Below are 12664 nucleotides of genomic sequence, written 5' to 3' on the forward strand. Positions count from 1 at the left end.
CTTATCGCAACCGCCGCCTGCCAAATGCCAAACGCCCGGCGATAGCAACTAGAACACTTTGCGCTAATAAAGATCTCAGCAGTAGTCAGGGACATTAGCAATACGGTGCTGGGGCCAAGAAGTCCCCTCCCCCAGTCATAGCTGCCCCCGTTGGCAAATCCGCTGCTTTGTGAACTCAAGCTGACAGAACGCTATTTCCAATTGTGCTATTAATCTGCCACATTTGCACTTTCACGGAAAAGAGTCGGAAAATAGAGTCGATTTTTCCACCTCGCTCGCACCGTGTATTCCATTAAAAACGAGCGAGCGAGATGTGAGATGGAGAGCGAGTGCGAAATGTTTCCATAGAGGGGGCATCCCGAATAGCCAAGGGAGCAGGGGGGAGGTGCGGGGGCTGGAAACGCTTGGCTAACCCGAAAATAGAAACAATCAAAATAAAAATACATTCTCTTCATGCTCTCGTCTAATAAAAAACCCCAAAAGCAAAACGTTTTCCATTTAAAATGTCGACGCCAAATGCCAGCTCTCCCGGCTCCAAAAAGCGCGCTTCGAGCTCCAAGCTGGCCCCCCAGTTGTAGGGGGAACCAATGGCAGGCGGGCTAGGCCACGCCCCGGAGCCCAATTACCGGCCAGTGCTGCCCATCGGCGGGCAGAGCAAAACCAGTTTCCACGAGCGAGAGGCAACGCGGCGCATGTGCGATAGCAGAGCGGGATGGCGAGATGGGCGGACCAACCAGAAGAGGAAGGAACAGGTGCTGGGCCAGGGGCGGGTGGCGGAATTATGGTAGGTTAGGTTCAAACAAGGTGGCAAACTGGCTCGTTAACCGAAATAGGAAGGAAGTCGACGCCGCAGTCGCCGCCAGCATCGCAGTCGGCGCGGCAGGCAACCAGTTTGACTTGTTTCCGGCGGGGTGACTCTCACTCCAACCACCATCCTCCTGGAACCACCAACGAGCAGCTCCGGAGCCAAAGCAGCCGCAGAAGCAGCAGCAGTCGAGGCAGAAGCACAGCAGCGGCAGAGCAGCAAAGAGGCGATCCAGTGTCCGTCGGCACATTTTGATTGCATTTATGAAAAACGTTTTCGCCCGCCAGCACGCGCCCGCTCCCAGTTCGCAGTTTGAGATCCGTAATCATATCCGTGGCCGTAATCGCAGCTCGCAGTCCGGATCCCAAATCGAGACGAGTCGCGTTCAACCGCGCAAATAAAATCCAAAATCGATTAAACTAAACATTCTGTGTGTGCCACCCACTGTGACGAAATAGCCACCGAAAAGCTAACAATTATCAAGAGTGATATTTAGAATTGTGCCGCACTCTGGTTGACAGTTCCGAGAAAGTGAAGTGAAGGCTCCCACATTGGCGCCACTGGTTAGCAGCATGTCCAGCCACGAGGAAGATGATCACGACCACGAGACCGAGCACGGCGACGATGTGGAGGAGCAGGAGATCCATGTGGATGTTGACTCCGATTCCCGGATGTCGTGCGGCAGCGGATCCGATGTGGATATGGACGGCGGCAGCTGCTACGACGAGTCCGAAACGCCATTGAGGTAGGAGTTAATTCTAGGGACTACATGGAAGATTTTTCACTCCATTACCACTTTAAGCTACATTTTATGGAGTGAATATTTGGATAATTTCCTTTGGAAATATTTCCTAAAATATATAAACTCAAAATTGCCACTATAACCTGACCTGAAACAGTATTCATTTCTGATTTAATTCGTTCCAAAGCTCTAAAATTTTATTACTCAAAATACTATGAAATACTATGCTCAGAAAACCTATAAAACCATACTATTATGAGTTCATATTTCTCACAATTTAATAGTTTTTTGAAATCGCTGTAACAAAGCGTTCAAATCCCCATTCTTCGATTTAGGCTTAACGCAATTAAAAACCAGGGACAAAGTTTCTTTTGTACAAACGTACAAAACATCTATTTTCCGAGCAACAAAGGGGGCTAACAAGCTGACAGAATGTCGAGCAAAGGCCGTGCTAACTGCTTCCATTCATGCCGTCGATCGGCATGAAGAACGGTGTGAACAAACCTCTTAAACGCTAATGAATTGACTACAATGCCACCAAAAGAATCAAGTCAAAAATGTCCCATAAACTTACAAAGAAACTCCCTGAATTTACATAGTCCCCAGATAGAAAGAGTTCGAATGGATCGAGACGATAAAACGCACATTAGTAAGGCGCCAAAAACGCGCTCTGATAAGACCATCCCAAATGGACCCCAACGGCTTCGATCTTGGCCAGAGATCGAGACAAAGGCGGGATCGTTTGTCGGATTAACATTTTAATAGAGCATGTCATAAAAATGCCATAAAACAGGCGTTCCAGGGAATCTAGAGCACCAAATGGCTAAAACTCGTAGCAAATAAAGGAAAAAGAATATACTAAGCTTATAACTATTCATTTTTGGAAAGTGTGTATCTGGCAGTTTGAAATCATTGTTCCGATACGATTACTGGCTTTTTCCAAATGGCTTTTATTTTTGGACTTTTAAATTAAATGCTGTGCGTGACTTGTTTTTAGTGCGTCACCTGATGGCGGCCGATGATTTATTGGCGCGTATTAAATGTCACTAACGGCCGTCAGCATTTGCATAATTACTTAATTTTTAGCCGCATTGCGTATACGCAGTGTTGGCCGCACGATCTCTGCACAGGTCTGGCGGGGCTTATCCGTTTGCGTGGGTTTCTGGCCAGAGGCTTCGGAACTGGTCCAGTATTAATTATTACCAATGTTCTCAGGCTTTTCCGCTTATCGGGCGACACTTTTTAATGAGCCCGCGCCTATATGCATTCTTTTTCTCTGCTCACATTCGATGTCATTTCTTTTCGTTTTCCTTAGTGAGTCGCTGCAGTCGGAGCAGACGCGTTCCTCGTCCAGCGAGAATCTCCCCTTCAGCATATCACGCCTGCTATCCAAGCCCTTCGAGACGAATCACCACCACAACAACAACCATAATCACAGCGCCAGTCCCGGCTCCAGCAACAACAACAACAACAACGGAGAAAAGGGCGAAGAGAAGGAGCTGCTGCAGGCCGAGGATCAGGACCTGGCCGCCTATAAGCTGGCCACCAGCATCGCCAACTCGACGTACGGAAGCGCCGCAGCCCTCTACTCGTATCCGCATCTGTACCCCTCGGCGGCGGCAGCAGCAGCGGGCCATGTTCTGCGTGTGCCACCCCAGCGAACGCCGCTCACCTGGGCACTGCCGCCGCTGCATCACGCGGCGCTGGCCCATCAGGCGGTCAAGGATCGGCTGGCAGGTGAGTCAAGTCGAAATCGAAGGAGTAGAGTCCGTGGGGAGGAGGCCCCATGTCGCGGTGGGCCATGTCCGAGGGGTTTGCTTGCTCCCCTAATGACCCGCGGTGGCAATTGCTACTGTTCCCCAAATAAGCGCGATCACAGAAGTCTTTTAAGGGAACAAGCCTATCGGCATGTCACTGGAGGGCTGGCCTCCAGACCTATACACAGAGAATATTTTCCGAAATGAATCTTTTTGAAACAACCCACATAATACTACTGGTAGAGCAACTAGCTATCTTATAGCTTTAAAATTCCATCCAAACCATTAACCCATCCCTATTTGAAACCCTTTTCTTGAATGTCTCTCCAATTTGCCTCAGTGTACCCTCCTGGGATGCTAAAGTATAAAAACATGTTTGCCTTCAAATGCGCAATCGCAGCTTAAGTTAAAAACTTAACGCTGAGCCACCGCCCAGAAGCGACACAGGAATGGACTGCTTATTTGCATACGCATACGCATCTGTATCTGTATCTGTCTTCGGATATCCCCATCTGAGCCAGTATCTGCATCTGCATATGCATCTGTATGCGGCGAGGGCTCCTCGGACTCCCTTTTGTTAATTTGTTTACATTATGAGCTTCAGTTGTAGCTACAAGCGGAGGGGCACAGCGCGAGCCTTTTGAAATAATGAGACGGCGTTGATTTTATTACGCCTCGGTAGCCAGGCATCCAAGCCTGGCCAAGCCAAGCTATCGATCCTCCAGATCAGGGTCCCTTGGCCCTATATAGATCATAATATTTGGAGAATTTTCGGCCATGTGGAAAAGCGGCTTAGGAGCAATCTGATGAGCTTTTATGGCCAACATCCGTCCAGAGCATCGGCATGGCATTGAGTCTCTCTTTATTTTTTTTTAGTTATTTTAATGAGCTGGTTTACATGACTTTTTAATTTCGCGCTGAGCCCGAAAAGGAATTAATTACGCATTGGGCGGTCGCAGGGCTCAGCCAGTGAGTGAGTTTTCTGTCTTCGCCGGCTTATTTATTTATTTATCGGCGCATACCGCACTTCACATTCACATTTGAGTCCAACTGACATGGTCAGCTTTTAATTAGCCAGCCGAATGCCGAATGCCGAAGGGGATGCATCCGTAGTGCCTAAGGCGGGGGGATCCACTCGGATCCGCCTAGTCCACCTGAGAGAGGCACACTTATGAGGCCGCCGGGTGATCCCGGCCGCCGGTTTCGGACCGTTTCGTTTTGTCAACATCTTCGTCGAAGTCGTCGTCGTCTGTCTCTTGTTGTGTTTATTGTGTCGCTTGCCTTGTGGCTGATAAGCTGGCGCCTTGGCTTTTTTCATTAACAAGACAAACGAGCGTCCACCAGGCTTCAGTTCCGAGCCCGCGCCCAGGCCCCTGCCCTTTTATTTCCCTTCTATGTATTTCCCCTGCCAGAGCTCTTAGCGCCATATGATTAATAACCATTGCATGTTAATTTTCGTTATTTTTTGGAAACAACATCGCAGCAGGCGCCAATTACTTTTCGGCCAAGCGGGGCCCCTAATGCAGTTTCACAACAGTTTCCATAATCCAAATGGGAGTTGGGCTTTTGTCACGACAATTGCCCACACGATTGGGGAGTACTGGACAAGGAATCAGAGATAGGAAAGTGAAGCAACATGGCTTTCAGCTGATTTGAAAATCGGTCTTACCTAAAACCTTACTTGCACTCTTCCAAATTGTATCTTAAAAGTTTACTTAGTTCATAGTTTTATGGCAAATCAGTAGCAAAGGTCAAAGTGTAGCAGCTCCTTAAAAAGCCAAGACTAAGAGGGTGGGAAACCAGGCCGAGCCACAGGCCGCCATCAATAATGCATGCTAAAAGCTTTTTGCATTATTTTACGTATTTCTGGAGAGGCGTCTTGGCCACAACCACACACACGCACACCGCCGGGGAATGTGTATCTGCGAGATACTTATGTGAGCTTGAGCCAAAACATCATAAATAAACGTTACCGGCGTATGCCGGTAAAGCCATAAAATTATGCTTATGCGCCTTATTCCTCCCTCTAAGCCGGGATATCCTTAAAGGATCCCACTCACGCCTGTGTGTGGGAAAATCATAAGGATGCTGCTTATGTGGTGCGATAAATGGCTTTTTATTGAAATTGATATTGCCTGAAATATTCAAATGATCGGCTACCCACATGACCCCAAAATCCATTGGAAATTTATGCCTTGGGGCGGGAAAAAAAAGGAGAAAAGGGTTCCCGTGAATGTTGGCAATAAGATGCATGATTTGTCAGCTTAACACCCGCCATACATTCGCTGCCATTTGATGGCTCCTGACAGCCCAGCGCCATTTTCCAAAGCCAATTTTCGATGGGAGTTGGGCCTAGTTAAAGTCGATAAAGAGGTTTTCATATTTTAGAAAGTTTTACGGGGGTACTATTGGGTAATATTGGGGCCAAAGCAATTTGGAGCTGTAAATTATTCGACATTTATGCTCTAGTAAATTATTACAGCTTTTATCTGCGTGGTTTTATTAGTTTTGGGAATGTGTAAAATCAATCTATAAAATCATTCAAATGGAAAATATGAAGGTTGCATTCATCTTTTCAAATCTAATTAAAAATGCGAGAATTCGGCATTTTATTTGACTTGTTCATTGGCCAAATTGGGTTTACAATTTTGAATATTTATGACACATTTTAGCAGATTCTTGTTGTTTTATCCAATCTCTCCAAAAGACCGCCTGACAGCTAGCAAATATCTCAGAGAAATTCACAAGACTTTTGCTTAGTTTTTTGCATGACCCCATGAGCAGCGTGTTCAGTCTTTAAGCCGGTTTCCTAATTGCCGTTGGTGTTGGCTTCGTCGTTGGTGTTGCTGTTAGGGAGATTGCCTCAATATTTTGTTGCCCGCCTTATCGCACCCAATAAACAACAAAGCACACACACAGGCGACTGGCAGGAATTTTAAAAGGTTCAGCGCCAGTGCAGGCTCAGCCACCGTTTTTGGCTGAGATCCAGACTGGGATTCCGATTTAGACTCGGATCCGGATCCGGACACTGGGTCACTTACGCGCGTCCTACGAGCGCGACTTTATGACTCAGCCCAGACCAAATTGATGTCGCGTGCTTTGTCTACAAGGCGCTCTGATAAGGGGTTCCTATGGCCAGACCGCTAGACCCGAAACCTCAAGGCCCGGCAATTAGGCAAGGCGCTGGCCAGCGAGTCAGCGGCCTCTAAATTGATTTCACAGCGGGAGGGCCAGGTAACAGGTACAATTCGCCGCGTAGCAGGTACCAGACCTCGAGTAACGTGGAGCGCTAAGTACTCTAAATAGCTGTGGCACAGGTGCCGCCACTCAACTCCGGAAGCGGTTTCGGAAACGGCCAGTTATCTAGGAATTTATTGTTTGCTAATTGCCCGCCAGGACACACACCGCACTGAGGGGATGTGCTTGGTAGCGGTGTATTCCTATACATAACATTCATAAAACTACAGTGAGGAAATAATAGGGATACGTGTCTTTTATGAAGAGGAGAGCCAGCAGATTAATAGTACTTATCTTTATCCCTCATTACAGCTGCCTTCCCCATTGCCCGACGGATCGGACATCCCTACCAGAATCGCACGCCGCCAAAGCGAAAAAAGCCGCGCACCTCCTTCACCCGAATCCAGGTGGCCGAGCTGGAGAAGCGATTCCACAAGCAAAAGTATCTAGCCTCCGCGGAGCGAGCGGCTCTGGCTCGGGGCCTCAAGATGACCGATGCCCAGGTGAAGACGTGGTTCCAAAATCGACGCACCAAGTGGAGGTGAGTTCTCGTTCCCCTTCGACCGCAGGTTTAAAGCCCCCAGCTGAGCTAGAGGCAAAAAATCAATACCCATGCTCATCCCTCGTTCCCATTTTTAAAACTTTGGAAGTGTTGACAGCTTGACACTTACCCTCTTCTATGGTCCCCTGTTTCTGGATTTTTTTTGTCTTTTCTGAGCTGTTTTAAACTACAATATGCACAAAGGGCTTTTTGTTACAAAGAAAAATAAGGAAAAGCGCTGAAAAAAGAATAGCCGACCCTTTAATGCTCTTTAAAATTGTAACCAGGGTAAAATCAGTTACAAGTCTTGGTTAGAAACAGCTTTTTACAAAGCTTAAAAATAAATTTATTTTAAAAAATGTTAAAATATATAATGAAGACATAAGATAAGTCCTTAACCAACAAAGAAAATGGATGTAATGATATACCCCAACTAGAACGGAGTTTCTGGCTTAAACGGGGAGTAAATGGCTAATACAAAATTCATGAGCACATTAAATGAGCAACACTCGCAGCCCCAAAGACAGGGGTGTGTATTTATGAGGCTTACCTGAGGGGTAGGTACATTTTGATAGCACTATGTTTGCTCTTTAGTTAGGAGGAGCAGTTTTTTTTATAAATAAAAAGAGCTTCAAAAGGTTTCTTTAAAAATAAAATAAACATAAAAAAAAGTTTATTGTTTCCAAAAAGTTATAGTTGAACAATTAGTATTAAATAACTAAAATTACTTTAACAATCTTATTTTCTAAAACTCCATAAATTCAATTATTTCTTTCACTGAAGAGTTCATTTACATATCGTGTTATTAGGATTTGCATATTTAGTGTAGGCTGCCGTGTAGAAGCTTCTACTTAACACGCATCTAGAACTAGCTGTCAGACGGCAATTACAAATTTGATTTATAAGCCCGCCAACGAAAGTTGTTTGGATAAGTAAATATATATATGCACATGTGGGTAAATACGTGTACTCATAGTCGTATGCAAATGACAATTTATTTGAAATTGGAACTCGGTGGAACTGACTAATTTGGTGGGGCATTGATGCGTTGAGGGCGTTTGCGTGCGGCAAATTGTTTTCTATTTTATTACTGCCAACTAAAAGTATTCGGATATGGAATAATTAGTGCCGACGAATTTAGGTGGCAGGGCGGGATGAATTCATAAGCGATTACCCACGATCGTAATAATAATGATGGCAAATGGCGGCTAAATGGACGGGAGTTTCAAACTTTTCTCAGGAGAAAGGAAGGGAACAGAGAACCGGCGGCCGGCGCCGGGGCAGGGGCGGCCAAGACGCGTTAATTGCCGCTTAGCAGGCCCAGTTGTCGAGTCAGGCAGTCCTCTTGGCAGTCGGCTTATCAGCCATTTTGGGCCTATTCCAGCTCGTAAAAATTAATGATGTAAAACGCAATTTTGTTAACGGCAACTGCCTCGGCCACGGCTCGTTTGCGGTTAAGTGAAATGGCAATGGCACATTATAGCAGCGCCATGATTACGAGTTAGCATAACTCGTAAATATCCAGGGTATGTGTAATGTGTTCACATAATTGCCTTAATGCACACTGCGCTGCATTTGCAAGTAATTTGAATAATTAGCCCTGTCCAACATGGCGTATGCGCGATGCCCATTAAGCAACTTATGTACGAAGCGATTGCATAAAGACGTTTCTTTGCCAATTCCTAATAAATAGCAACTTGTTTGGCGACAAGGCAAGTGCCTCATTACGAGTATTGTTATTGAGTGTCTTTCGAACGATTCTACTGAGTAGAAACACCAAACAACTTGCCATCAATAAATAATAACAAATGCGCGGCCAAATGAATGAATTCTTGTTGCCTGTCAGTGTCTAACAATGTGTTTAGCAAAAAAATAAAAAGAAAAACCGACGAACCCCAGATCCAGACACAAAGCAGATACAGATACAGACACAAATAAAAATACAAAGCAGAGGAAAGAACGATTGTTTGGATTTGAAGCACACTTTCTGGCGTTGAATCCCTGTGGAAGTGTTTTTTTTTGCTGGACAAGAACAAATGGCCAAGTCTGACTTTTGTCTGGCTCTGGGTGGAGCTTTTTTTCGCCCTTTTCTGGGATACATAATTCAATTAGTAACAGTGCCATAAATCAAGTTGCCGCTAAACCCCTTTTTAATTACACGCCCATTCATCATCCCAAATATCCGAGCCATCTCACATCCCGCATCTTTTCTTGGGGAAAACCTTGGGAAAACATAGTCACTAACTCACTGCATATTAATTGCCCGGCATATGCAAAACTTTCTTTGCTGAAAGCTGGCTAATTAAAAATTTACACACATGCCAGGCAAAACTTTAGCCACAGAGCCAAAATCAATTTGGTTGAAAGCAAAGTTTTTGCGGCCCGTTGCCGAAAAATCAAATAAAATTAATTACAATGGCGAGAGCCATTTGTAAATTAGCTTGGAGTCTTCTTTAGGCCGCCACGTCGGCACGTGTCCTGTGGGGGAAATCTTCAAGTTTGCGGTTGGCCAGTCCCTTGGGATCCTTTGGGGGCTTTGGTCCGCCTTGGGCAGTCAATTAATGGCCTGACTAAATTGTTATGTCTTGAAAGATAATTACCGCAGGACCTTTTTCGGGCCAGGAAACCAGCCTCTCGATTTGCCGACATCGTTTGCGTGTAGTGTGTGAAATGATTTTAATTACCCGAACAGCCAGTTGCCGGAGACAGTTTTAAGCCCTGTTTCTGGTAAGTGGAAAAATCAACGGTGATGGCGGCGAGGGAGTATTGGAAAATTTATGTGCCGAGCTTTAATAAACATTTTAGGCTAATGCCCGGCCATTACTTATCTCGGGTGGCAACAAAAACTTTCCACATCAACGCGATGGCGCCAAGAGACCAACATTTAACATTTGTAAAGCGTTTGTAGCATTTTCCAGCTCCGTGACTGGAGATAAATTACAATCGTGTCTCAGACCCGAAGAGCAAATTAAACTCGCACACACTCGCACTCGCCGGCCCAGAGCCACTTTCGTTTGTTTGCTTTGCCGTTTTGGAGTTTTTAATCAATTTTCGTTGAATTTTTCATGCGGTAGCTGTTAAAAATGTTGCCAGATAGAGCCAGCCATGCCAGGCTATCCCAGGTTGAGGGCGAAAAGGTGAAAAAGTAAAAGCAAGGCGCCTAATAACTCACTTTCTGCCAAAAACAGACAATTGAATTGTTAAGTCGCCGAAAGGAGTTGGTCCAACGAAATGGCGGAATGGGCTCATGAGGCATATCCTTTAGTGGGACACCTGGATACCCATGTTAGTTATTCCAATTTGTGGGCCCAAAGTTTGCACTAAATACCCAGACTAATGAATTTTTAATGGGCTCGCTGGCTAGTTATGAGACCGTAGTTTGAACGATGACATTGCTGATGAAAGCCTTAATGAAAGCATATTAAACAATTATTCTAATATGTGCGTGGTAGTTGTGGCTATGATACGAGCAACTCTTTCCGCCAGGCTGTTCAGCTGGCAACATAAGAACTTCATTAGCTCATGAAATATTCAAGATGGCGCACAAACATCCCTTAGCTCTGCGGGGGTGGTTGGAGCTTCCCAAATGCGATGGTGGTGGTGGCAATTTCCGATGGTGGTGGTGGCAGCTCCAGCTCCATGGCCACAATTAGAGCAAAATGCTGCGCAAGTGCGGGGGGAGGGAAGCCGAACCGAAACTGCAGGACAACTGCATCTGCAATGCAATGGCCAGTGAATAATTTATCAGCTGGCAGGGCACACTCGACCGAATGCCAGGGGGGCGGGCACAAATCCCTTTTAAGCACAAAACATTTAAAATGCAATTTTACGCAGCTCCACTCGGCTCGAAATTAATTTTCCACAAAAACAAACCAATCGACGGAGATAACGGCTGATTGAACCTGTGTGGCAGTCAGCATATTTGATTTGATTAGTTTTAAATGGTCTTAATCGGCCGCCCACATAATGACTTGATGGGCTTCTGGGCCACCCCGACCTAGCCACTATATGGGCTGAAATGAGTTTCTCGCAAATTGATTTTCCATAATGAATATGTACATTAAGCGATACTCTTTAACAGATAAGTCTAAATGTCATCATTCACGTCGATTGTCGGCTGATGGATTTAATGACCCAGGACTTTATTAAAGTTTGAATTCGTTTCACGTTTAGCGATGAAATAATTCAGCTTCATGGGGATAATCACTGTTTAAAAATCACATGTACAGATTAATTGGTGGAAAAGTTATTTTTATGATGGAAAAATTATTCCAAAATCTGTCAACTGAGTATTTTAAAGGGTTTTCAAGAATGTTAATTTATATAACCAACATGTAAAATGTATTATAAAAAATATTAAAATTTTTATCATTTTTCTTTCCATTTTAGACGTCAAACAGCCGAGGAACGAGAGGCGGAAAGGCAGGCTGCCAACAGGCTGATGCTCTCTCTTCAAGCGGAAGCCATTAGCAAGGGCTTTGCCCCTCCGGCGGCGCCTCTGAGCTCCCAGGGGGGTGTAAATGGGGCGCCCCTGGCGGCGCTCCATGGACTGCAGCCCTGGGCGGAGGCGTCGCATGCGGCGGGATGCTAATCGCCGACAAGTAGGCGGCAGCTGGTTTATTTGTGATACACTTCGCTTTGTACATACATCTGTAGTTCGAGGAGCATGAACAGTGAACACTCGAGCAGAGGACTGTTCGCACTGTACATAGGAGGGGGGGACGGAGGAGAGAAGCCCCCAACTCCCACCTGTAAATACGTAGCTTTACTCTGTAGAGACGCTTACTTAACCCACAACCAGGAGTTGGAGGTCCTGGACTAGCGCTTTAAGTTTGTGTAGACTTTCGAATTTCTGTTTTGTGTTTCGTAGTGCTGCATTTAGACTCTTAGTTATTGTTCAAAAAGTTGAATCGAAGGCAAAACGCATCTCAAAAGGTCTAGAAATAATATATTTAATATAAAAAATTATATACCGATTGTAATGTATTGTAATTGTAATATTTGTCTCTAGGCTTAAGTCAACTGGCATTACTTAGTATTATAAATTATGAACCTTAAATATATGTATGATCATTGAAGCGCCAACAAGAAAAGCAATGAAAATAAACACATTACGAAATCAAAGAATATAAATGTTGTTTTCTGAAATTCCGTATTTAGATGGGTAATTAAAGAAGTGGCTAGTTTAATATACATTGGCAATACAGAACCGATATTTCTTTCCCAAACTACCTCCAACATAAAACAAATCTGAAGTCCGATAAATTTCCTAATGTTTCCGGTTGGTTTCCACCGTTAAAAGGTGTTGTCCCAACCCTTAAATAGTCGAAACTATCCAAGGAAGATGATTTATAGACAGGCATTGACAGACCAGAGGCGTTTCTATAGTGTAGACCAATTTAGATAGGAACTTGCAATTTAACCGGATACCCTTCGACGTGCTAATGATTCGGCTACCAAAAAATATCCGCCATATGCTCGGTCCACGAAAAACTAACAACAATTAGCTGGCGAATAGCCCGAGGCCATTCATTATAAATATATTACGTGTTTTTGAGTTGAAGGCAAAACAAACAGGCGCC

At 45.0% G+C, this 12664-nt stretch overlaps 1 protein-coding gene across 1 annotated transcript; it reads left to right on the top strand.

The window, feature by feature from the left end:
- Window positions 1–924: 924 nt before the first annotated feature.
- On the top strand, window positions 925–12175 carry C15 (homeobox protein C15). The gene is made up of 4 exons (XM_017249648.3): window positions 925–1550; window positions 2863–3284; window positions 6854–7082; window positions 11472–12175. The coding sequence occupies exons 1-4, from the start codon at window positions 1378–1380 to the stop codon at window positions 11671–11673; spliced, it is 1026 nt and encodes a 341-aa protein (XP_017105137.2). The 5' UTR covers window positions 925–1377; the 3' UTR covers window positions 11674–12175.
- Window positions 12176–12664: the final 489 nt, after the last annotated feature.

Source organism: Drosophila bipectinata, chromosome 3R, assembly GCF_030179905.1.
Source record: "Drosophila bipectinata strain 14024-0381.07 chromosome 3R, DbipHiC1v2, whole genome shotgun sequence".
Taxonomy (NCBI): domain Eukaryota; kingdom Metazoa; phylum Arthropoda; class Insecta; order Diptera; family Drosophilidae; genus Drosophila; species Drosophila bipectinata.

Bases quoted from the DNA above. Each gene is read 5' to 3' on its own strand.
- C15 (XM_017249648.3), top strand. From the start codon at position 1,378: ATGTCCAGCCACGAGGAAGATGATCACGACCACGAGACCGAGCACGGC. The intron at 1,551-2,862 runs GTAGGAGTTAAT...CGTTTTCCTTAG, and splicing joins GAGTCCGAAACGCCATTGAG to TGAGTCGCTGCAGTCGGAGC. The intron at 7,083-11,471 runs GTGAGTTCTCGT...TTTCCATTTTAG, and splicing joins AATCGACGCACCAAGTGGAG to ACGTCAAACAGCCGAGGAAC.